Source organism: Rhynchophorus ferrugineus, unplaced genomic scaffold (genome assembly GCF_030347505.1).
Source record: "Rhynchophorus ferrugineus isolate W39M unplaced genomic scaffold, kcgeb_rfMv2 rfM8, whole genome shotgun sequence".
Lineage (NCBI taxonomy): Eukaryota > Metazoa > Arthropoda > Insecta > Coleoptera > Curculionidae > Rhynchophorus > Rhynchophorus ferrugineus.
Window position 1 is genome coordinate 13,691,891 of NW_027472587.1, and position 27,843 is coordinate 13,719,733.

General features: G+C 34.1%; 1 protein-coding gene across 2 annotated transcripts in view; it reads right to left on the reverse strand.

Moving 5' to 3' along the window:
• LOC143200833 (uncharacterized) overlaps window positions 1-27,843 on the reverse strand; it is a 623,832-nt gene that overhangs the window by 518,037 nt on the left and 77,952 nt on the right. The window contains exon 2 of one of the 2 annotated variants that reach the window (XM_076411560.1): window positions 7,972-8,014. The exons of the other annotated variant lie outside the window; for it this stretch is intronic. Coding sequence (XP_076267675.1) covers window positions 7,972-7,974 — 3 coding nt within the window. The 5' untranslated portion in view covers window positions 7,975-8,014. The remainder of the gene's footprint in view (window positions 1-7,971; window positions 8,015-27,843) is intronic. 2 annotated transcript variants of the gene reach the window in all.

A 27,843-nucleotide genomic window follows, 5' to 3' on the forward strand; every position in this document is an offset into this window, starting at 1 on the left:
CCGAAAAGGCCAAATTTATATATTCAGAACAACAATTTTACTCGCTTCAACGTAAATGGACAGGGGTTTTTCTTCCACAGTCGAGAACTTTGTTGATTTAAGGCGTTTGAGAGAGAGGAGGGACGTTTTAAAAGAACCTAGTGATCGCCCTGTTGTAGAATGTCGATATTACATAAACCTGTTTTTACAATATTTTCAATAGATTATCAGAAATATATATTGATATATAATATTAATTATAGTAACAAATGTATTTATTTTAAATACATGCAAACTTTCTCAAGACCTGATACTCACTAATTCTTTTCAAATGGCATTTAATTAAATCTAAATTCCGTTAAGTTTTAATAATCACCAAACTATTAATAAGTTTAAATTACTGCATCAGTGAACATTGTAACATTGTAAGTAAAACGTGGGTCAAAAGTCACACAAAAATACCATTTTGATTGCCTATAAACTTGCTCCAAAAAAAGATAAGTAAGTTTGGTTTTCATAAAAAGTTTATTTGGTCTTTTTTTCAATTTCGTGACGAATATTGTCTTTAAGATGTTGAATCGTTTGGGGCTTATTCATATAAACTTTCTATTTTAAAAAACCCCATAAGAAAAAGTCCGCTGCTGTTAAATCCGGAGATCTGGCTGACGATGCTAAACCGCAACTTCGCAAAATTAGTCTTCGTGGGAAAACATCATTCAATAATTAAATTGTTAAAAGAGCTGTGTGTGCTGTGGCCCCATCATGCTGAAACTACATGTCTTCTAGTCCTTCGTAATGATCGCTCTTCCATTTCAGATACAAGAAAATTTCGAATCATGTCTTGGTATCGTTCAGCAGTAACAATAACTGCAACACCTTGGTCATTCTCAAAAAAATAGAGAATAATAATATTTCCAGCATGAGTACCACACCATACAGCTATTTTTAATGGATGCAATTATGTTCTATGAATTAAATGAGGATTCTGTGTTCCCCAAAACCGACTGTTCTGTTTATTGACGTGGCCACTGAGAAGAAAATGGGCTTCATCGCTCATTATCAATTGATACAAAAAATCTTCAATTTCACCAAAAAAAGCCTTAGGATTTCATTACTGTACTCAATTCATTGATCAGGATCTCTCGATAGCAATCTTTAAACTAACTGAATTTTGTACAGTAACATTTTCAAATCAGTTTTCAAAATTCCTTTTAAATTGCTTGCATAATTGCTTAACTGGGATCCACGTCTCCGAATTGATGTTTCTGGAGACTCTGCTATCGCACATCATAGTCATATTTTCAGCGTTACAAGACGTCCATTGTTTTCCAGAACGAGACCTGTCTGCTGTCATACAGTACTGTTGAAAATTCAATGTAACCAATAAATTGTGATTTTGTGAGGCACACGATGATTAGGATATTTTTGTCGCAATTTTCTCTGAGTGGCAATAATGGAACGATTATTTTCAATAAATATTGTCACTATTTTTGTGACAATCGCTCTTGTGGCGTATATTTATCCATAATAAAATTTGTTCGTCTACACAACAAAATGGTTGAAACGAAACTGAGCTAAATGTCACATAACCAAGATGGCAATCAAAATGGTAAAAGAAAAGCGGGACTTTTGCATTACCGGTTAGTAGTAGCACATACTTGTACAAATAATTTAAAATGTCAACTTCATCAACTCTTATAATTTTGTACATACGTACACATCCACATCAATCTACATCATCATCAACAATCGATGCAAAAATTTTATTTCGACTGTATCATTAATTATGATTCTAATTTCTTCTTTCATTTACGCTATGGGTTCCAGATTCTTTATATACCTTTTGCCCTGAATGTTCTTTATAATATACCACTGTGGACATAAGAGCCTTTGTGGTTTGGCTCCCATAACTATATTTATCTAAGTTCGACTATCGAGCTAAAAGTTAACATTTTACTAATGAGTTATACATTTATTTTCCCTTAATTACCTCGTCAAACTTTTATAAAAATAAAATTAACCAAAAAATTACTTCCTACCCCCCGTGGTTGTGAAATTTGTCAAGCTGATTTAGAATAAATATGTATGAGTAGTTCTGGCCTATCAGTACGCACGCTGGGTACCATTTTCTGCCATCTCCATGCGTTAACTCGAAAACTAGAATCAATCTTGGTGCATGAGGTGAGCATCAGTGTTCAGAACATCGAATAACACCAAGAGTCGTTCTCATCTCTCTCTGGTCGAGTCCAACTGGTGTTATTGGTTCATAAAAGTGTCATATTATTTTTTTAACTCATTTCACCCAACCAACGGTACACGCAACGTAAAATAAATTCAGCGATAACTGTTTTCCTTGTAGCGAGAGCCCATCAGCTTACAACAACGATTCGTTAGCCGAAACCGAAAAAAAGAGGGAATCTCGCCGGAATAAATTTCCATGACAAAGGACAAAATGGACCCCGATGCCATTCTTTCCGAAAAAAAAAAACAGACAACCTCATTCCGTTTTTACGATTTGTCTGGCGTTGCGCGAAAGATTCGAGGGGGTGAGGGGCTCGAGGTGGGTGTGCTGGCGCGTTTCATGGCCGCGTCGTGTTGTTTTTTTACTTCACGTTCCTGGTCCGTCGTTGCCTCGCACTTGGTCTTATGACAGATCGGGTCGCGAACCGTAACCCCGATTAAATATGGTAGAGGGTGGCGAAAATTAAAACGTTAAAACGGGTCCGCGACGCTTAATGCGAAAAGTTTGGCAGTTTGTGTTTCGCGCAAGTTGTTTTATGTTTCGGAACGAATGGATGGCGAGAATGTTTTTCTGGTAGTGCCGGGAAAAAAAGGGAAACTTCCTTAAAATTATGCGATGTCGGGTAATAAAGTGGAAATCTTTTTGAAAGATCTCGCACTTTTATTTTGTTCTGTTTTGAATATCGTCCCGAAAAACTTTTGGAATTATCAGTTTTTGCGACATTTTAAATGTTCTTGCGGGCGTATCACATCTAATTGCCAATTATCAGAAAAAAGCAAACCAAAACCTGTTAACTGCGGAGACGAACATCCTCCTAATTATCGAGATTGAGTTTTCGCAAAAGATGGCGAGAATGTTTTTCTGGTGCCGGCGATAAAAAAGGGAATAATCCTTTTCTTTATATACCAGGTCCATTGAAAAGATCCCGGTCAACCATAGTGAAACACATTTTTTTGGCAAAATTAGTTTTTTATTACTCAATATAATTCCCTTCAAGAGTGATAAACTGCATTTTCAAAAGCTGCGTTAACAAAAGTTGCTTAACTCAAAATGCTATAATTCATAAATTAATGATCGTACAGCTGACAAAATTATACACGCATCTTTTGAGGGTTAGGGCTAACTAAAAAACATATAGATTTAATTCTAGTAGCGCCATCTATGTGTCAGGACGGAGACTTTTCAAGTGACATTTTATATATTAAGTCTCCTTTTACCAACTAGCGGTTTATATGGACCGGACCTACAGTTTAACGCCCGCTCCGGACCACGGTCATGGGCATTAAGCCTACCGACTGGCGAGTGACCAACTTTAGAAATCATCCCAGAAAACATCCAGTTTTACCCAGCCTGGTTACTGGCGTGACTGGGATTATTTTCCTTGTCGGATTTAACACTCTTGCCTAGGACAATCGCAAATATTAAACAATAACAAACAAAAATTTACGACAATGCCCCAGCCGGATTCGAAACCGCGGCTATCGCAGCAGTAGGAAGACCGTCTTGTCGCCTTTACCACTGCGCGACCAAGCCGGCTATTCCTTAAACTTATGCGATGTCGAATAATCAAGTGGAAATCTTTTTGAAAGGTCTAACATTTTTATTTTGTTCCGTTTTGATTTTCTTTCCAAAAAAAACTTTCACATTTATCAGTTTTTACGATATTTTTAGTGTTATATTACATTTGATTGTGAAATATCAAAAACAGAAACCAAATTATGTTGACTGTGGACAGGAGTATCCTGTTAATTATCAAATTTGTGTTGTCGCAAGTTATTACAAATTACGAATTTCAAAAACCCAAAACAAAAATTTTCAATTACTAAGCCTAAAAATAATAGTAGGAATGAAGCTAATGAATAACTAATCAAGGGTAATCAAATTATACTTCTATAGTTGTGAAAGGGACAAATAGTCCAATAAAACACCTGGAAGACTATTAAAGAATATTTCAGCATTGCACATTATACTTACCAATATTGCCCAAATAGAGAATTCATTACTGAGTACAAATCAAAAAATACTAAGAAAAAAGCTTAAAAAACTAAACATTAAATGATAATTCATATTTATTTTAAAGCTATACTACTATTTTGAACAAGCCTTATAATATTATAAGACTTCTTTATTCACGAATATTATTGAGACTTTGTCCAACACAGGGAAAGATCTACTGCGAGTTTCAAAGGAGTCGCCACAATAGGATTTAGGCATATTGTTAGTAAAGGAATATTCTAAGAGATCGCTAGATAAAGAAGCGACAAAGATGGTAATCTGAGAGTGTAAAATAAGCTTGGGGAATAAAGGGGATGTAGGGTAACACCTTAAATCTTGACGTGAATGATGGAGCTAATTTAATATTCCTTTCCTGGTTAGTCGCCTTTTTGTGTAGTGATATAGTGTTATGGGAAGCGTTTTCCGATATATCCCACTAGTCCCATATAGTTTCCACGATATTTCTTGCTTCAAATAATAGGTCAATTGAAAAGCCCCCGGCCTGACACATAGATGGCGCTACTAGAATTAAATCCATATGTTTTTTAGTTAGCCCTAAACCCTAAAGATGCGCGTATAAATTTGACAGCTGACGTATCATTAATTTGTTATTTACAGCATTTTGAGTGAAGCAACTCTTGTTATTGTGAAAAAAATGGTTAAAAAGGAATTTAGCGTGTGATAAAATATTGCTTTTTGAAGGGAAAAAACACAGTTGAAGCAAAAACTTGTCTTGATGCCGAGTTTCAGGAAAATCAACCATCAAGGATTAGTATGCTAAGTTTAGACGTGTCAATGAGCACCGAAGACGGTGAATGCAGTGGGCACCCAAAAGTGGTTGTTACCGAAGAAAACATTAAAAAAATCCACAAAATGATTTTCAATTACCATAAATTGAAATTGAATGAAATGGCAGACACTCTAAAAATATCAACTGAACGTATACATCATATCATTCACGAATTTTTTAATATGAGAAAGCTCTGTGAGTGCAAAGTGAGTGCCGCGTGAGCTCACTTTTGACGAAAAACAACCACGAGTTAATGATTCCGAGTAGTTTTCCAAGATGATCAAGCGTAATAAACCCCAGTTTTTGCATCGATGTGTGATAATGGATGAAACGTGGCTCCATCATTTCACTCCGAAATCCAATCGACAGCAATCCTAATGGACTGCACACGATGAACCCGCTGCAATGCATAGGAAAACGCAACAGTCGCTGGCAAGATTATGGCGTCTGTATTTTGGGATGCGCATGAAATAATTTTCATCAACTACCTTGAAAAAGGAATCATCATCAGCAGCGACTATTATGTAGCATTATTGGACCGTTTGAAGGACGAAATCGCCGAAAAACTGCCGCATCTGAAGAAAAGGAGGCTGAAGCTGCTTCACCAAGACACTGTGTCAAAAATCCATGAATTGGGATTCAAATTGCTTCCTCATACACCGTATTCTCCAGATCTGGCCACCAACGACTATTTCCAGTTCTTAGATCTCAAAAGAATGCTCGCTGGGAAGATATTTTCTAAACTGAGGCCTATTTTGAAGCAAAGGACAAATCGTACAACAAAAATGGTATGGGAAAGTTGGAGGGCCGCTATAATCAGTTTATCACCTTTGAAGGGAATTATGTTGAATATAAAAACTAATTTTGCCAAAAAAATTGTTTTACTATGGTAGGCCGGACACTTTTCAATTAAGTTGTTAAAATTTTGTTTATCCCATTCTAGGCTTTCTGTTATTTAATCAAAAATGTATAGTTGCTATAATCAATCATCAAATTGCCAATATTATTTTTACTTTCCAATAATTTATTTTGTTAATATCTCACACGCGCACAGCTAATTTTAATTCTTCATCGACATCGGCCGGCCCTTCTTAAAAGGCCCTCCATGATAATGATCTCCCTGAGGAAAAGGCAAATACTGGAAATATGACAATTTGAATGTATTTTTCCTTTTCATCTACAGTTTATTAAATGCTGCGGACGTAAAATGCCAAAGAATGCAAGAATCTTTGCTGTTCCTGTAGATTTCCCTATGGAGATGTATAATAATGGCTTTATATATTTGGGGAAGTATATATTTCTGCCGCATATAAGACCGAATAAAAGCAACAGTTTGTTATATAGAAAATAATGCCATCGTTCGTATTACACTAACGTGATACTGAGTCCATTGAAGAAATTAAATTACATATTTATAAGGTGACTAGAGTTAATACTAGCAGATGTTTTTTGATAAACAATTACAGTGGGTTGATTCTCAACAACAAATTGCAGTTGCATGAAAATTCGATAAAAATACAGAGAAACGGCGTACCACGGAAATACCACGTCAATAATACAGTTATATCAACTTAGTGAAAACGTAAACTATTTTTCAATAATATAAATTAAATTTAATATTAAACCAAATTGAATTTTTTTCATTCAAATTTAAATCTGCATATAAGCTTTAAATTCTTATTTAACAATCGCGAGCCTTCAAGGATAAAACTTTCTATAATCCCTGATGTTGCATCTCTTTTACATCAGACAGACAGGTTTTCTAAAAAGCTAGCGCTTATTGTTTCAAAAATAAATGTCGGCTCAAATTTCCGGAGAAAACAATGTAACTGTATACAGGTTCATAGATAATGCATTTGAAAACAAAAGGCCTGCTTGACCTTAATATTTAATAAAATACGGAATACTCAGTATATCAGATACCATCACAAAGATATTGAGAATCTGACATATATTCATAAACCTTAATATTCTGGATATACAAGATATAATTTATTGCAGTTCTATCAGAATTTGAAGGTTCTATCAGAACAGGGGGTGATTTTTTTGTATACAATTTCTTCGATACTGTACTGAAACTTTATTTGTGTTTAGCAATTGACAATATTTAGCTCTTGGTGAACAGAAAACCCATCGAACTAGTCAATTTTTCTGATCTGATCACTATTTTTGATAAGTGGACTTCCAGGGTGTTGAAATTATCATTATCTTTAACAACGAAATTACCCGAAAACAGAACAGTGCTTTATTGTCACTTACTTGCTATTTTCTAGAATGTTTAAATATTTTCTGTAGCTGTAGCCTATCTTAGAATTTTGATTATAAACATATATATAAAACATATCTACTAGGTTATGATGGATCGAATAGAAAGTATTATTTTCGAGGGTATTCTCTGCTCTATACCAGAAAAAGCTTAAATACTTTCATAAGACCTAATAGGATCGTAATTAGCATTTTAGATAAGCCAACTCTGTTGCTAAATGCTGAGGCTTTGCGGTAAGACGAGAATTTGCAAAATTAAGTGACGTAACATAATATGTATTGAATTATAGCTTTTTTGGAAGAATACTCGAGACACTACGCCAGTGACAAATAATACCGCTGATAATTAAAATTCATAAGTATGATAAGTGTAACCTGGCAAAGCTCTAACTTTATTTGATACCAATATTATGTACAAGGCTTAATATAAGAACACACCTTAGTAATATTTTATACCAACAAGTACTTGTATTTTTTAATATGTAGAATATCCTCAATAGGATATTGTATTTAGGAAGCATTATTGTCATCATTGTCATCATTGTGTTGATTTTGGTGGATTAGATAGGTCAATACGACCACAAAAAATAAACATGGAACATTTTTTATTGGCCTAATATTAATAAAATCATTGTCCACCATTTAAGGAATTAGATCAAATTAAGGAAAACTAAAAATTAATAGTCAATTTGAAGCTTACCATTAAAATATGTTAACTATGATATTAGGACTGCTCAACTGACCTGTAACAAAAAAAAATATGACTTAATACTTAAATCAATCCAAAACATCCATATTATACTATATTTAAAACTTAAAAATCCAATTTCTCGTATAAAATAACAAAATATATCTCGAATACGTGTAAATGATGTAGTAGTGTATTTTGCAAACCGCTATCCTGAATAAATCTTACAATTTTTAGAACCATAATTTACTCTTATTGCATCATAAATTACATTATATACTGGATATTTGCCAGTACCCCATTATTTTGTAATAACAGAAGAACAAGACGTCTTTTAAAAGTAGTCTATTAGTTTCACAATAAAGAAAGTTATTAATTTTAACCCCAATATATCTTGTATAACGCCTACCGTAATAACGGAAAAGTAAATCATATTCTAAATTGTTTCTACTAGTTAGTGGACCTATTTATAAAGTAAAAACTAAACTAATGGATATTTTACACTATTTTTCTCACATTCATTATAATCAGGATACATATGAAAATAAACAATAGAATATAAACTAGGTTATTCCGTAAATTGGACGGAATTTAAATATTTCATCGTTAATTAGAACATTACTGAAACTTCATCATTATATTAAATTAAATTTGATACAGCAAAAATACGTTCATTGTGCTTATAAAATATACGATTAAAGGAACTATGTTCTAAAGTATTAAAACATAAAATAATTTAAAATAACAAATGAAACATCTTTGTACTCGTACTATATTGGTATGATAAATCCGAATAATGGGACACCAAAATGTATATATTATTATCAATTATTTTAACGATTTAATACGATGTAAGCTAACCACGCAGAAAAAATAAACTTTTAAAAATGTTTAACAAAAAGATTGAACCAACTTCAAAAACTTAATAAGGGACTCACTAAAAATTAAAAAATAGTCCGTCTCGGCACCGACTTCAAAACGATAAGTTAGTGATAGTTAAAATAAAATTGTAAATAGATAAATAGGTTTAGGTAGGTATTAAGCTAAATTGTGTGTATATAGTAATAATATAAATAGTATATATAGTATATAAAATGTGTGTACTAGATAGATTAAATAAAGTTTTGTTTAATTTTATTTAGTTATTACGATTATTATGTACATATTTTATATTGAATAGTTTTTTGTGTTAAAAATTTAAATTTGATTATTTTTTTACTTTTAGTGAGTTCCTTATTTAGTTTTTGAAGTTGGTTCAATCTAGGCCAAGTAAAGGTGCAAACAGTATAAGGAAAAAATAGGAATAAAGAAACAATGATTGAAATTAAGAAGCCATGACCGCTAACTAGCCTAGGTGATTTGACATATGTTCTAACTAAACTACAATAATCTAACCCGCGACCTCCGTTTGCGTGGTAAACGCTATAACCATTAAACTATATAAGCAGTTGTCTACAATATTTCTGCGTCGTCTTATATGCTATGGTTAGTGCTTAAAAAGCAAACTGACTGACTTTTACACTGAATAACTTTCCATGTCAGCTCAGCAATAACATTATACACAAATATTTCACTCGATTTTCCCCCTTACCCCCCAAGAGATCCTGATTTGGTTCCAATGGAACTACCTCGGAAGTACAATTCCATGAAAATTCGATTAAAAACAGAATTTTGAAAATACCTCCTCTTTTCTCGAAGTAGATTAATAAAATGGGTAATGTAGAAAAGCACAAAGATCTCTTAACATTACAGCAAGAAAATTTTCGTCTTTCACAGTTTCGATCACATATATCATAAGGTATCCACCTGTTTTAGTCGGATCTATTTCCATGGCGAATAGGGTCAATGACTTCCGACTAAAACAAGAAGCAGGCCTAAGACCGTAAACTCTATTGACCTTTGGTCTATTTATACGGCACACGGTACAGTAATCTGGGATGTTCCAAACGTTTCCAGTGGTATTTGTAAACCGCTTGATTGACGAGTAAAGAAATTGACATATAAATCTGCATATTATAAAGTTATTTCTTACCATTAATTATGTACGTTGTTATCGTGCTTTTTTTTAAATGAGAATATAATATCTAGACATAACTAAGAAATTATTTTAAGTAAGTTTAGGCACAAATGAATATGATCAGCAATTAAATCCAAATTTAAAAAAAAAATTTTATTACATTGTTACTAGTAGCTTCCGATTAAACTACAACTTGGCTTTAAAATAACTTATTCTTAAGTATATATCTAGGAGGACCTATCCTCCCTATCTTAATCTATATAAGATCAAATGGTTTAACACTTTCAAGTCTATGTCCCGTTTTAGTACCATATAAGAGTTGTAATTAATCGATATTGACATAAGAATGCAGGCTTTCCTCATGCGTCCATGCTATTCTCTTCATTTCCTGAGTAACAGTCGGTATCTGAAGGTCTCGGTATAAGTAATCAATTATGTAGTATCTGGGTGTACCTACAATACTTCTTGGGGCTTCTGGAAAATGTATACTATATTTATATTACTTTTCGTGGAACATGCCTATAACTGAATTTCGTATATCCATATAGTTTTCAATACTTGCTTGTAAAAATAACAATTAATTATAAAATTATTGTGATTGTTTTCTAGTGATCCAATATGTAATGATGGTAACATATTACTACGGATTAGTCAGAGAGCAGCCCCAGAAGCTAAGTACCGATTGCAGTTACTTTAATCGTTAAATCGCTAATCGTCAAGTCTTCGCCGCGGTACCAGAATTGCCAGTGTCTCATTGTCGAAGAAAATAGGTGACCACGTCGTCGAACCATTGAACCTCCCACAGCGTCGATTAGATGAGCCCTCTTCGTAAAATAGCTTGTTTTCAACGTCGGTCATAGACCACGTTCAAGGGCCAAAGCAACGATGAAGCAACGGCTAGCTTCTTTATTGTGAAGTAGGCCCCCTCCTGTTGAACTGTGTGTTGTTTCGGTAAAAAATTCTGTAGCTTATTAACAAGACCGTCACGTCATACCTTATCGATGGCTTGTGGAACATCTAAGAATATAGCTGAACTTGCCTTTTTACCTTCATAGATAAAGTGTTTTATTTTTGCTTAATATAAAGTAGTTGATATTTTAAAGATAGACTAATAACTGCTAAAGGCAAATACCAATCAAACAAACAGTTTCTCCAAATATCAACTCCTAAATAATTCATGATATATCAGGGACAAACAAATTATCAGAAAATGTATATACACTTAATATGATGTGATTATATATATTATACCCTGTAATCTTAAATATTAGCCAATAGCTTCAGCAAGACCCAATTAAAATATAAATTATTTAGAATGTTTTCCATAATTTTGACATTATTGAATATTGCTATCTTATCGTATGTTATTCATTGTATTCAAAACCAGAATTTCTTGACTTAACCGAAATCAACTTATCTTACGTTGGTTTAGAAATCCTTCTGCAGTTGATTGAAGCATCACCTCAAATAATTAAGTGACATTAGAGGAAAAATATTATTGTTTAAGCTGTAAGATTACCAAAGGTGTATTGAAAATACCTATAAACACTTAACCATGAACTGTTAGGATTAGAAAATATTAATGCTTTGAAAAAACTACTAAATTTAAAGAAAACAGCCTCAACCTCAATCATTATTATCAGAACAAAACTGTAAGGTGAAAAATAAATTAACATTGGTATACAACCAAATATAAAAGTTTAAATTATGGAAGAAAATGTATTTGCCTTCCCTAACTCATCTACTGATACATACTGGAGACATACGCAGATGGCAGGGCAATCTTGGTATCTCACTAGGGCCCATTGGTTAGCATCAAAAGAAACTCAAAACACAACTTAAGAAAATTCAACTCTTCACTGAAAATTTGACAGTATGAAAGTCTGGGAAACTAAATTAAAAACTTTTCGGAAGCAAATCGAAGTTATATTAAAGGTAACAAGATATCGCTACACAAATCTGAACTTATACCCATTTGTTTCTATGGAATCCAATCGTGGGGTACTCCTAGCAAAATCTAATATAACCATCTTTCAACGGTTCCAAAACAAGGTGTTACTATAATCCGCGCTGCGTAGTATGTCTATACAATGAAGTGATACACCGAAGAGGTATTCGAATTAAGTACTTCGAAAGGGTGGCAGCGTATGTATACTAATGTAATAATATAAATGATAACAGTGAAGTGAGTAGACTAAAACGTTTAACGCTATCTGATCTGATTTATGGAGAAATAGAGCCTTTAGAGCAAGATTTAGAATAAGATATTTTGAATAAAATTATAGGGAATTCACTTAATAAAGTGATCTTTAACATATCATGTATATAATAACAATCTTTTTTATTAATCTCCTAGAACGTCAACAATCTGCCCGTGGGCAATAAGTACTATTTTATGATTTTAGTAATATAACATAAATATCCTGACATGTAGAAGATCACTTCAGTAATTCTGTTACTGACATGTAGTCTATGATGTCTATTATATCAGTTCGTATGGCAGTTTACATTTGATCCTACACACTTTGCTGTCATCGGGAACATTTATTTAACTGCTTGGCGAGTGCATCGGGATGCACTAATATTCTTTCAGAGTACTTCGCAATAACACTCCGAATCACACTCGTTATGGGTTCTATGAGGGTATCGCGGTGAATCAGTTTGTTGGACACGTAATATGGGGCATCGATGATGACTAGCAACACGTTATTCTGGAGGATATCTATGTTAGATTTGCTAGTAGTACCCCACAGTTCAATAGCATAGGTCCAAGTGGGTCTAAGTATTGACTTATATAGCAAAACCGTGTTATCTAATGATAATTTAATCAGCCAGTACATTTGGTTTAGTTTAAGCCCAAGCTGTTTGCGTTTTGTAACTATATGTTTTTCATGTATAACTATTGTAGCGACCTTGAGCATGTCGAGTTTTACATCGTGGAATAACGGTCTACAAAATACCCAGAAATATAATCCCAGATGTTGAACACGGGCGGGGTGCCAACTGGAACCCGACAACGAATAGCTGGCGGCAACCCCGAGACGTTTATCTGGGATATTATTGAAGGGTATTTCGGTGATTCAGTGCTCAACCCTCGTTCGGTTAAGACGTGCCACCATCGACAGCCCAAGCCTCGTCAACAGGTAACTCCGCTGCCATCCTTGTTATCTTTGTATTTTTCTCATTTTTTATATTGTCAATAAATAACGGTCACATCATGTAAACACCACTGTTTCATTTCGATTTACCTCCATTCACCGAGCCACATCATTTTACCCTAAAGTGGTGACCCCGACGTGATCTTTCGCAAAATTGGGTTTGGACTCGTGAATGGAGGGTACGTAGAAAATGGTGTATTTTACGTGACCGTTATATTTTCTTTTGTTTCAAAATTTTAAATATTTTTAATTCGATTCCTTTTCAATTTTATCTTCAAGATTCATTTTCATTTTATTCCGATTAATTTCATTATTTCCAATTAATTTTTTAAAATTTTTTTTGTCAAAATTTTTATTTCACAATCTTTTGGAATATTTTTGCATCACTGCTTAATCATCAGCGTCTCGGCTAAACATTTCTTTCGGCGCTATGTTTAAATCATAATGTCTTCCTTCGCTCGCCGTCTCCGTCATAATGGCAGATATTTTGATTTAAAAGGCTTTGGGCAGCTTCGGTCGGATACCGTCGTTATTTGTTTTTTTCTGAATTAACCTAACGTATGTGACTACGGATTAGTCACAGAGCAGCTCCAGAAGCTAGGTACCGATTGCAGTCACCGTAGACTCGTTATGTCTTCGCCGAAGTACCAGAATTGCTAACGTCTCGTCGTCGAAGAAAATAAGCTACCACGTCGTCGAACAGTCGATCCTCCCACAGCGTCGATTACGGGAGCCCTGTCTGAAGAATAGCTTGTTTTCAACGTCGTCGATGGACCACATTCAAGTGCCAAAGCGACGATGATGCAACGGTATCTGTAGGACCGGAAGATATCAACAGCCGTACCAGATCGCAACCGTACCAACCACAACTGTTTCGAACTATCATATTCTTCAAAGCCCATTTTACACAGCACATTTTGTTTGGTATATATTTTTTTGTATTGATATTTTTTTTTTCAAACATTTTTGTATTTTTGTTACTTGAAATAATTTTATGTAAAATTCTGGCAGGGGAGTATTGTAGCGACCTTGAGCATGTCGAATTTTACATCGTGGAATAACGGTCTACAAAATACCCAGAAATATAATCCCAGATGTTGAACACGGGCGGGGTGCCAACTGGAACCCGACAACGAATAGCTGGCGGCAACCCCGAGACGTTTATCTGGGATATTATTGAAGGGTATTTCGGTGATTCAGTGCTCAACCCTCGTTCGGTTAAGACGTGCCACCATCGACTGCCCAAGCCTCGTCAACAGGTAACTCCGCTGCCATCCTTTTTATCTTTGTATTTTTCTCATTTTTTATATTGTCAATAAATAACGGTCACATCATGTAAACACCACTGTTTCATTTCGATTTACCTCCATTCACCGAGCCACATCATTATTTACCCTAAACTATCATGAAAAATATTTAAGGATGTCTACTGTGTCTACTGTGGACAAAAATGTATCTTATTTAAATATTTAAATAATTACTTCTGCACACTTCATTATACTAAAGTTATATTTAAGACCACTGATGAAAAGTAGAATTTTTAGTTGCATAAAATCTATTAAAACGTATATATATCTATATTCATTCATCTATATCTATAATCATATTTCATGCGAATGTTCATTAGCACTACGCATTAGTAAAATAAAAACAAAACACTGTATTCGTTGTTTTGTATTCGACTAGACGGTACATCGGAAATATGATGCATTTTCCCCTATTCTGCCGAATGAAATATAATTCCACTTGCATCAGAAATTCAAGTCAAAATTCATTTACCGTAAATAATAGTTAATCCATTTTTGGATTAACTATTATTTCCAGCTTTTCTATAATTATGTTAACAAAATCGGATTAACAAAATTACTATAATAATTTCTAATATTTTCTCACTATTTTGGAAATTCTTTGTTACCTGTCACTAACACAATATGCTTGCTTATAATCTACAATATCCGAGTATGTAACATATTAAGCTGGAGAAAAAGAATTTTCGGTTTCAAGTAATCGATAGTCTTTGAAGCTACATACTCACATAGAACTGATATCCCAAGTGTTTAATTATTTTCCGGTTGGTTGGTCCGGATTGCAAGTGATAGGAAAGTATCAAAATATGCAATCAAAAAAATCTGAAACACTGTTTAATGAACTAAAACTAAATACAGTGGTTTTATGTTTTAACTATTTCAAGCTCGGTATTATCTAAATTATATGGTTAAAGGTATTAATAAGCATATAATATTGATTGCTGTTTTTTTTACCAGTGAGCTGTGTAAATTCAAGCTCCATTGGCGAAATTAAACGTACTGATGCATCAGAGTGCATTGGGATTCATTACAACCGACGATTTTAACGTGTTCTGGATGGTGGATGGTGCGAACGTCTGGTAAATAGATGCAGACAGTTCTGTACGAGCTGGAAACACTTTTTTTTCTCGCCGTAGGAATTGAAATGCATACATTCGAGTTAATGGGCAACTAACGACGCTTCGGACGATCATTTATTAACGGGATGCATTAAGCGTAAATGTACGTAGCTCCAAATTATGCTCCATTTATTTTCAGTTCCGCTGCGAAAAATTCTAGACCAATAAAGATCATTTATTCGCCTTGCAATTAAAATAATGGAGTGAAAATATTTTAAGTAATTCATTATATTCGGTAAAAGATATATAAATGAACGAAAGTTTTAGTAAGGTCCATTATTATATTTGAATGCAGTAATTTTAAATATTATGGCTTCAGTACCAAACACCAGGATATTCTGCAAGTGAACGTGATTGGTCCAGTTTCACCTTTATAGATACAATAAAAGCAAATATTATTATATAGAGTTGTATTAGTTGTATATAGTTGTAAAATTATGTTTGAATATCGCCCGTACATTCGACCGTCAGCTTGCCTTTGAAGTTCTTCTAAATGGTACTATTTCTACCCATATTTTTATAATATCCCTCTATGGAATGGTTTGCCACCTTTGGTGATTCCATATTTCAATAATCTAGAGCTAAGGAAACGGCAACAACCCGCATCTGGTGGTCACCCTGAACTACAAGTTTCTCTTCTATGTTCTAATCTATGTTAATTCACAGCAACTTCAGTCCTCTTTTGGAGGCCTTACACTTTGAACTGTGATGCATGTGCCGGGTATCCACACACTTGAACATTTCATACTCGGAATACTTTATGGGTAGATGTCACTGAACATCTTCAATCCATTTCTTGTGATCTTACAGCTTCATCTACGATACTCTTGCCCGAGATCAACTTAACTACATCAAAAAATGCTTCGAATAACTCCGGAACGATTGCCGATCCAACGTCAGCCTGCTAAAAAATACATTAATTTTTTAATGATATAATATAAAATTCCAAAACACTAAGACGTCATCAAAACCCAAATCAAATGTAATTGAAAAAAAAAGTAAAACTACAAAACTAGAAACTTATTTGTTACTTCCCTAGCAGTTGAAAAGTGATCGAAATCCGAAAACAACAAAAATATATCACTTCCTACCATCCTACTAATACCTGTAGTTTCAATTTTTTTTCATAAACTATACGTCAACAAGCTTAATACAATAATTGAAAATCTAAACCTTATATGAAAGCATTAATTTGTATTGAATACGAAAAAATAGAACCAATGAATATAAGTATTTTCTTTCTCACAATTTTATGTTATTCCCTTAGAATATTTTATTAGTTTTTTATTGGTTCAATTTATTGCAAAATACAGTATTGAAAGAACAATTTTAGGACTCTAAGATAGCATAATGATGATAATAAATGTATTTCTCCACACACATAGTATTAACGTAAAATTGCAAGATTTACTTAAACAATGCATATATTGTAACTTTATATGAAAATGAAAATGTCACAAAAAAAATTGAAGACACCTATTTGGAACATAAATTATCAATTATTGTACTAAATATATATTATTAATATATACATAATTAAAAATGTTCGTCATAACTCTTTAAATTATATATAACTTCTAAAGCAGGCATACAAAATATATTAAAACATTAACCGCTCTCCGAGCCCGAAATTGTGTCCCATATTAATGGATATTTCTATAGCGAAAGGCTAAACAAAATGACTGTTGGCCATTTGCCATTGTAGAACACCAAACAAATGTTGCACGTAACAAAAGCTTATTGTGTCCCATGAATAACCGCTTGTTCTAAAGGTCCTTAGGTGCCCATTAAATTTAGTACGTTTAGTCAGATTTCTGCAAAAATGTTAATTTGAACTCGATTGCGGATAATTGGAACAAGTCTTCTACATACTGTAATGAAAACGATAAAAATGTTTTTACCAGCCTCGTAAATAAATACAGAATCCTCTTTCTCTCTTATTAAGATCTACGTATTTCAAATTTTGATTAAATGACTTAAAACTATTGCATATTTATTTTAATAATTACAAAATAATTAAACTAGCATTTTGTTATTCGCTACACACATTAAAATCACATTAATATTTAACATATATTATAGCTATATTAGCAACACTTAAAAGAAATAGTTAAATATTTTAGATTAAATTGTCATAGCTTAACCTGCTACCATTTATAAGCAATATAAAACCAAAAAACATGCCAAGAATCAGAAACATAACGCCAGCAACCTTCAGGCGATCCTCAAATAGAGATCATCAGTCTATTAACCAAGATTAACCAAGAAAACTGCAATATATATATATATATATATATATATATATATATATATATATATATATATATTAAATGTGTGAATGTGTGAAATGTGAATATGAATATATATATATATATATATATATATATATATATATATATATATTGCAAAAATGTATAAATGTATGAATGTGTGAAATGTGAATATGAAAATATCAGAAAAAGCGAACTGTAATTAAAAATGCATATATGTATTCACAACGTTATTATTAATTAATGAATTAATATTAATATGAATTATATCTAATTGTTTACGAATATTGATTTCATTAACATGCGGATGTCTGACGAACAGGAACATATAGTCATATCATATGTAGCTAAAGCATACCTGTCAAGATGTCATGTCATTTTTATAAAAACAGAAACAGTTTTAGTTAAATTCAAATTGATTGTACATTGCATTTTGGCAAAGGACAATATTGTTAAAGCCAAATGGTCGTTTGACAAGTGTCAACACAAATTACAACAGGCAAATTATCTTGATGCAAAACTTCGCTGAAAGGAACTTGTAAAAATGAAAAAGAAAAAAGTTGAGCTAACTAAGTACACAATAAATTGCTATTATAAAACGAAGGACAACGTGCGGCAAAAGTCCCGCTACCATTTTGATTGTCTTTTTTTCGTTACGTCTTTCAATCGTTATTCAATAATTGAATTGTTGAACGAGCTGTGTATGCTGTGGCCTCATCTTACTGAAACCACAAATCTTCTAGTCCTTATGTTTATTATTATGTTTCCAGCATAAATACCACACCATACAGTTGTTTTTAGTGAATGTAATGATGTTTCATGAATTAATTGAGGATTCTGTGTTCCCCAAAACCGACTGTTCTGTTAATTGACATGGCCACTGAGAAAAAAATGGGCTTCATCGTTCATTATCAATTTAGACGAAATATCTTTTTTTTTACCAGACAACCTTAGGATTGCATGGTTGTACTCAACTCGTTGATCAGAACCAATTGAATTTTGTACGGGAACATATTCAAATCAGTTTTCAAAATTTTTAATTTTAATTAATTAATGTAAATTCTTTCTTAAACTGCGTGACTGGGAACCACATATCCGAATTGATGTTTCCGGAGACTCTGCAACACTATCGAGCACCAGAGCCAGATTTTTAGCGTTACGACACGTCCGTTGTTTTATAGAAGGAGGCCTGTCTGCTGTCATACCGTTGTGTCGAAAATTATTATGTAAACGATAGTGGTTTTGTGAGACACTGGACGATTAGGATATTTTTGAATGAATTTCCGCTGAGTGTCCCACCTGTTATTCAAACTAATATGGACATACATAATTTATTTATGGGGATCTTCCGTCAATAGTAATATAAATACAATACGAGTTTCCCAGAACAAACTCCTAGGAAGTATTATAGATGTACCTAGATACTACAGGACTGATTACTTACACCGAAACCTTCAGATACCGATTACCACTCAAGAAATCAAGAGAATTGCCAGCAGGCATGAGGAAATACTCTATTTCCATGTTAAATATTGAAATAATACAGCTGTTGGTTAACATCAGAACAGGACACAGACTCAAAAGAATCAAAAAATGTTATCTTGTGTAGTGTAGTGAGATACATTTAAGAGAAAAACAACGGTTTTAATACATAAGAATTATTACAGCAGAGATTAATGTAAGACCCATCCTAGATATATACCTAAATTTAAGTTATAAGGTCTTGGTGCGCATATGGTGGGATCAGCAAAGTGTAGTGTATTACCAACTCCTAAAGTGGAATGAAAATGTTACTGCAGATATTTGCTGACGTCAACTAAATACATTTAGCGACCTATTGTTGCAAAAAAATCACCATTAGCGAATAACAGACGCTGACGTAATGACGACATCTTGTGTAACTATGATACACTATTGCAGCTCGAATGGAAATTTCTGGTGTACCTATAGGCATATCGTCATCTGATAGCACCAGCATGATGGTTTGTAAATGCTGAAAAAGTACAAAAATGGATCGATGATTGGATCGCTGTCAAACCATCATTGTTCTTTCGACACGGTGTCGCTCTATTGCCGTAGAGATGGGAATAAGTTGATGAACAATATATTGATTAATACATACAATTTCAATATACCAATTTTTCTCCACAAAAGCATTTTAAATGTATCCAAGCATCTGCTAAGATGAGATCAAAGGCATCTATATCCTAACAAAACCTCCGCTACTAGAACAATTTACATCTCGGTTTTTTTACGGACGTCTCTATGGAAACATCCACGACACGAAATGAATCTGGAATTAAACAAATTAATATAAATCGAGACGCCTCCCAAGACCATCAGCACCAATCCCGGTTCAAATCGGGGACCCTCCCGTCCCGTTCGTTCGACGCTCGAGAACTTTTTCAAGTTTTTTAATTTAGAGACTTTTGTTCACATCGAGTCGACGACGAGCCCTACCGAGAATCTCGCCGATATCGGGACGTGAAAAAGAAGAAAAAGAAGAAAAAGAAGAAGAAGAAGAAAAGGGCAAATTTACTAATCGGCGACCCGCATCGGGACTTTTTCCTGCTCGGCAAAGTATCGACGAGCGAAAAGATAAATTAGAGCCTGGAATCGTTAAAACTGAAAGCAAATAAAATAATTATGCGAGACGGCGTCGTGCGAAAGAGTTACGGAATTATTCATCGATAAGCATCCCGGCCATTTTAATAATTAAGGTTAATTAACTCCGAGAATTTCGGATTAAAATCCTCCATATCGTGGAAACAAATAGTAATATCGCCCTGAATTCAACATTCGTTTCTTTGTCCGTTAAATATTTTCCGTTCAAATTTCCCAACGTTTTTGTTTAATTACAGCTCTGTTCTTATTTGTTCTGAATTGTCTACGTTTTAATATATTTTTTATATTACAAAATTAAAGGAAACATTTTGGTGGAAAAAGGAAGGAGTTTAAGAAAAATATATTAAATATTGCTCAACTATTAATGAAATCATGCATTGAAACAGCAAAATACGTTGATATAAAACGTTATGAAATGCGTAGGTCATTGAAAAGTCCCCGGCATTCCATATAGATGGCGCTAATAAAATTAAATCCATATGTTTTTAGTTAGCCCTAACCCTCTAAAGATGCGTGTATAAAATTGACAGTTGTCGGATCATTAGTTTGTAATTATAGCATTTTCAGTGAAACAACTTTTGTTATTGTGAAAAAATGAATAAAAAGGAATTTCGCGTGTTGATAAAATATTGCCTCAAATATTGCCGAAGACGGCAGAACGCCCAAGAGAGGTTGTTACCGAAGAAAACATTAAAAATCCACAAAATGAATTTGAATGAGCGTAAATTGAAATTGAATGAAATAGCAGACACTCTAAAAATATCAACTGAACGTGTACATCATATCATTCACGAATATTTGAGTATGAGAACGCTCTGTGCAAAGTGGGTGCCGCGCGAGCTCACTTTTAACCAAAAACAAGGACGAGTTGATGATTCGTAACAGTGTTTGAAGATGATCAAGCATAATAACCTCGAGTTTTTGCGTCGATATGAGACAATGGATGAAGCATGGCTCCATCATTTCACTCCGAGGTCCAATCGACAGTCATCCGAGTGGACTGCACACGATGAACCCGCTCCAAAGCATGGAAAAACGCAACAGTCGGCTGCAAGGCGTCTGTATTTTGGGATACGCATGGAATAATTTTCATTGACTATCTTATATAGCGTTATTGGACCGTTTGAAGGATGAAATGGCCAAAAAACGGCCGCATTTGAAGCATGCACAATGCACCGTGTCAAAAATCCGTGAATTGGCCTTCGAATTGCTTCCTAATCCACCGTATTCTCCAGATCTGGCCCCCAGCGACTATTTCCTGTTCTCACATCTCAAAAGAATGCTCGCTGAGGAGAAATTTTCATCGAATGAAGTGGTGATCGCATAAACTGAGGCTTATTTTGAAGCAAAGAACAAATCGTACTACAACAATGGTATCGAAAAGTTGAACGATGGCTATAATCAGTGTATTGCTCTTGAAGGGAATTATGTTGAATAAAAAAAAACTAATTTTGCCAAGAAAATGTGTTTTACTATGGTAGGCCGGGGACTTTTCAATTGATATGTTACAACAGAATTTTATTTTACGGAAAAAAGTTCTCAAATAAATAATATCCTACTATAAATGAAACCTCTCTGTCTAGTTATCTTACACATCACATATTTCAGTCTGATATAGTCAAAACACCGTCAAGTTATTTGAAAAACCAGGGCCGTATCAATCGTACTATATAACATCTCCTTCCTCAAGAAACGACCCAACAGCTTATATTTGAAGCTGTTTTCCTTCAATAATCTTTTGAATGGTACTGTTTTACACAAATTCCCATGTTATAGCCGACATGGAACGATTCTCCAAGTTTTAGTGACTTCAAATACCACTAGTCTACGGCTGAGCAAGTGAACTACCATTATCCGGCTTTGGTAACCTTACACCCTAAAGTGTTTGTGCCAAGAACCCACGAAATAGGACAGTTTTTCAGAGCATGGATGGTTTGCTAATTGTAATAGTTTATGGCTAGCGGTATTAGAGAATCTTGAATACACCTTTCCAACTGATCGCTTTGAAGACACACAACAGATCCCGACTTGGTTTCTCTCCAAAAGTGAGAGTGAGCCAAGACCAAGAGGAGGTGAAGTTGGACCACCTCGAAAGTGCACTCTTTCGAATAAAAAAAGGATCTTGAAAATCGGTCCATAATTAACGAAGAAGTCGACGAACATAGAACGAAACAAAAATATATACAGCCGAACATAGAACTTCCTACTTTTTTGAAGCCAGTTAAAAATCATCGTGGATAATGAGTGTCTGCTTACGTATAAAATTTTGTTTATTATTTGAATAAATTTATACTATGGTTTATCAAAGATATGTATCTATTACTGTTATGTCGCATATGTTAATTAAATATGTACATAAAACTCATAGACATTTCAATATAGTTTTGTTAATTGCTGATATATACATACGCAATTAATGGCGGCATTATTGTTCTCTCAATCTCTCTCTTTCTCCCTCTCTATCTCTCTCTCTCTGTTTGAATGTGAAAAAAATAATGTTGTCGTAGTAAAGAATTAAATATTAAAATTAGCTAGAACAATAATAATTCCGAAGTGGAAGTCGATCAATCAAGGCCAATGTAAGGATTAAGCGACAATAGAAGGGAATATTTAATAAGAAGCGACCTACGAATGTTGTATGGAATATTGCTCCTTCTAAGAGTTCTGAGCAGTCAATATCCAACACTATAAGCTGACAAATCCCAAGGTATAGAGCTCCCTCATCTGTCGTTATATACGTCGTACAATTTTTATGAAATTCCAGGATATAAGACGGTATTAAGTGACATTCTAAAACTAGCCAAATAACCCGAATCGCTTTATGCGATCTGGATCGCATCAACCACTTTAAGTAGTCGCCCTTTTTATTGCACTCGACGTATTACGCTGGAAAATCCATCCGAATGAAAAGGACGATTGAACTTGAAGCGGTTCCATCGGCCTGGATCGCGGCCAAAAACTCCGAAATCCCCCGAGGTAAAAAAAGTCCAGAACCGGTCGGGAATCGAGAGGAATGTGTTTGCCATTCCGTTAGGATGGCGATTTTTGAGAACGTCGCCGGCGTTTTACAAAAGGGGGCTTCGGTTTGGTCGCTCGGTCAACGTACAAGTTGAAATATGGCGGATGCCGGTGGGAGAGATATTGGCCCGAAGCTCTGGCCATTTAGGTGCAATAGCCGGACATGATAAATCACCAAGCCAAATATTTAATGCTGTTAGGTATGCTATTGAAATGTATTATGACTTTCCGTAATATACATCAATTCACAGACAATTCTTCTTAACAATATACGCTATCTAGTACAATATTGGATAATCTAAACACAAAATATGTACCGGAAAGTGAAAAAAACTCATTCTGTCATTCTCAATTAACACATGTGATAAAATTTGCGCTATTCATCAACGTAATCTCCATCAGGAACCATACAATCATTTCAGAGCCACTCTGGTTTTTCAATACCACTTTTGTAGAACGATTGATCTTTTGCCTCAAAATAAGCCTCTCGCCAGTTGCTGTACACTCAGATGACGATCGTTTAGATTCCGGAATGAAGTGAGGAATCCATGTTTCATCAACTGTCACATATTGACGCAAAAATTCCGATTTCTTACGTTTCAACATAGCCAAACACTGCTCAGAATCATGCACACATTCTTATTTTTGGTCAACAATGAGCAAACGCGACAACCCCTTTGAACAGCCAACTGTGAAACCAACACATTCTTTCGATATCTTTACAATTTTAACTCACTCACGCAATTTCACTTTTCGATCATTCAGAACGATTTTGTGGATATTTTTATATCGGCTCGGATTTATTTTGCATGCGGGCTTCTCCACGACCACATCTGAAGTCAGCAAACCAACGTTATATTTTTGTTTGTAATGAGGTGGAGTTCTCGTAACACTCTTCAACCTATTGCTTTACTTAAACGACATTTCTGCATCAAGAAGCAGGGTAAAATGAGAACACGAAATTGTTTTTGATCCATTGTTTTGAAAATAATAAAAGTAGTGTTACTCTTAGCACAATAACTGATAAATTTATGAGTAGAATATCATGAAATTTTAAGGGCTTTCTTTTGAAGACCAGTAGTAACTGAAAAAGCAGCAATTAAATTTCTAGAATATAATCATACACTATGCAATAGATACAAATTCTGCTAATAATAAAACGAATTGCCTGATGACCCCATTTATATATTTTGTTCCACCAAATAAAGGTAATATTCTTAATTTATGATTTTACTATGTCTCCCTAATACTGATATTTTCACGCATACAGTTTTTACTCTTGGGGCTGATTATATCTTCTGATGATTTTGACTTATTATGTAGCCATTACAGAGTTGTAAATGTTTGAAATCTCTTTAGAAATCTATAAATAGAATACTAAGGTGGTATAAACATAAGAGTTTTGAAGTTGGATATCAGTATTATTCGTGGTTTATTTCTTACCATCATCATTAATTATGTTACAAAAAACCTATAAATTGCTTTTTAAGAAAAGAATACTCTACACGTATCAAGAGAGGGTCCACATTATCTGGTCCAAGTTCGAAGTAACTGATTAGAGATGACGCAATCTGTTCGGTCTGGCTTTGGCATTTTCAATAAGAGTGATCATGAACAGCTATTTGAAATTTATGAAAACAAGCCTTAAAACAACGTTTGCCGGTTTATAGCCTCTGATTATTATAATTAATATTTTCAAGAATTTTGCAGACATTTGACAACAGGACAACTTTTACAGGCTGGTTTAGTTACATGTTCGAACTTGCCAGGCAGCATTTTGTACCATTTTAACTAGAATAAAATTGAAAGGGGAATATTGTGCGATTCTAACATGAATTTACAAATTGCAGCAGATAATACATTAAACATATTAGTGACGTGAGTTACTATTCTTTGAACTATTGAGTGAACTATTATTTTGAAGAGACTAACAGATCAATTGAAAATTCCCCGGCCTGACACATAGGTGGCTATACTAGAATTAAATCCCTATATTTTTCAGTGAGCCCTAACCGTCAAAAGACGCGTGTTTAAGTTTGACAGCTGTTGGAGCATTAGTTTGTGAATTATAGCATTTTGAGTGAAGCAACTTTTATTATTGCGAAATAAAATGGATAAAAAGGAATTTCGCGTATTGATAAAATATTGTTTTTTTGAAAGGAATAAATACAGTTGAAGTTGAACTTGGCTTGATGCCGAGTTTCCGGACACTGCCCCAGGAAAATCAACCATCAAGTATTGGTATGCTAAGTTTAGACGTGGTAAAATGAGCACCGAACACGGTGAACGCAGTTGACGCATACTTTTCAACTGACCTGTTATATATTACAATAAACAATGTCCCTACCCCCCCAAAAAAAACTACTTGAGATCAGTCTAATTGTTATCTTCTCCATCCACCATAAGATAAAACAAGATCCACAAATATTATCAAGATCCATATTCGATGAGGGGAAGAGGGAGTCCCGTTTGAACTCCTCATTCCTGCCTTCCATTCCGAACTGGCAATTTTTATCAGCCCGCATATAACGACAGCCATCATCTGGTGTTTTTTTTTGTAAGGGGCAAGGGGCGAGGGGTAGCGGGAGGCAACATCAAAATTCTTTTATTTCGAATGGGGCTTTCATCGGGTCGATTCGCCTCGTGATACATTACGTGGCGTACGCAGTCGAACGTTATTTCGGATTCATTCAGGCTGACTATGTGGGTGTCATATGTTGGTAATACTTCAAAACCATTGGTATATGGATACGTGCTGCTATGCTCATGCGGTAGCGATTTTTTCTGAGGATATATAAGAGTAGAGCTCGACATAACACGATTTTTATTTGCTGTTTTTATTGTTCATAATATAGGACTTTTCAATAAGGGCAGGTCGATGCTGAAAATAAAATGGAAAAGGCAGTGTATGAAGTATTAACGAAATCAATACTTTAAACAGATTAATTGATTTTAAAAAGAATTTTGTTGGTGTTTAGGCTTTACTTACTTATTACATACAATATTTTTCATAGTTTTCTACAAATTTTTCCAGTTTCTCTGGAGTTATATTGTTTTTGCAATAAAAACTGTTATATGGCTCTATTACAGGTCAATTAAAAAGTCCCCAGCATACCATAATAAAACACATTTTTTTGGAAAATTATTTTTTTGTATTCAACATAATTCCCTTCAAGGGTGGAACACTGATTATAGAGATCCTCCAACTTTTCGATACCATTTTTGTAGTACGATTTGTCTTTTGCTTCAAAATCGGTCTCAGTTTCGGGAATCACCTCTTCATTCGACGAAAATTCCTTCACAGCGAGCATTCTTTTAAGATCTGAGAACAGAAAATAGTCGCTGGAGCCCAGATCTGGAGAATATGGTGGATGTATGGATTTTTGCCATGGTTTTCACTGACTTGTGACACGGTGTATTGTCTTAGTGCAGCAGCACATTCTTCCTTCCTCCCTCAAACGGTCCAATAACGCTATGTAATAGTCGCTATTGATGGTCCTTTCTGATATCTTTAGAGTGTCCGCTATTTCATTCAATTTCAATTTATGGTCATACAAAATCTTTTTATGGATTTTTTTTATGTTTCTTTCGGTAACAATCTCTTTCAAGCGTCTAGTGCGTTCACCATCTTCGGAGCTTATTTCACCACGTTTAAACTTACCATACTAATCCTTGATGGTTGATATTCTTCGGACAGTGTCTGGGAACTCGGCATCAAGCTGTCAAATTTGTACACGCATCTTTTGAGTGTTAGGTCTAACAAAAAACATATGGATTTAAATCTAGTAGCACCATCTATGTGTCAGGCCGGGGACTTTTCAATTGAACTATTATTGTTATTACGTAAGAGGCTGTTATATGGATCTATATAAGGTGTATATATGGCTGTTAGTGCTATTCACGGTCAAATATATGAAATGTTTAAAAACTGTGAATGGTTAAAATCGTATTTTTTCAGAAAAAAAATATTAGTCTAGGATTTATCCTTAGAATGCTTAGAAATATGTAGCTCTTGTAGTGATATAGATCATGCCTTTATTCACTCTTTTATATAGGTCTTCAAATAGAGTACTTTTTTGAAAATGACATTCACATATCTAGACTTCGTAGCATTTGGCTTTATTGTACATTTCTGTCTCCACTCACTGAGTTATAGTTTATTTATAGGTATATGGTTCATTTTTATACCTCACATTTGATTTTCTTAACAAAAGGCGATGTATGATAAAGTTCAAGTATCATATTAATCACGCCAACGGCGTTGCCATATAGCATAAAATATCCGGAAAAATATTTCTAGTCTGCATTTTGAACACGAATACAAAAATGACTAATACTGAATCATACAACTAATATATTCAACTAATTGAT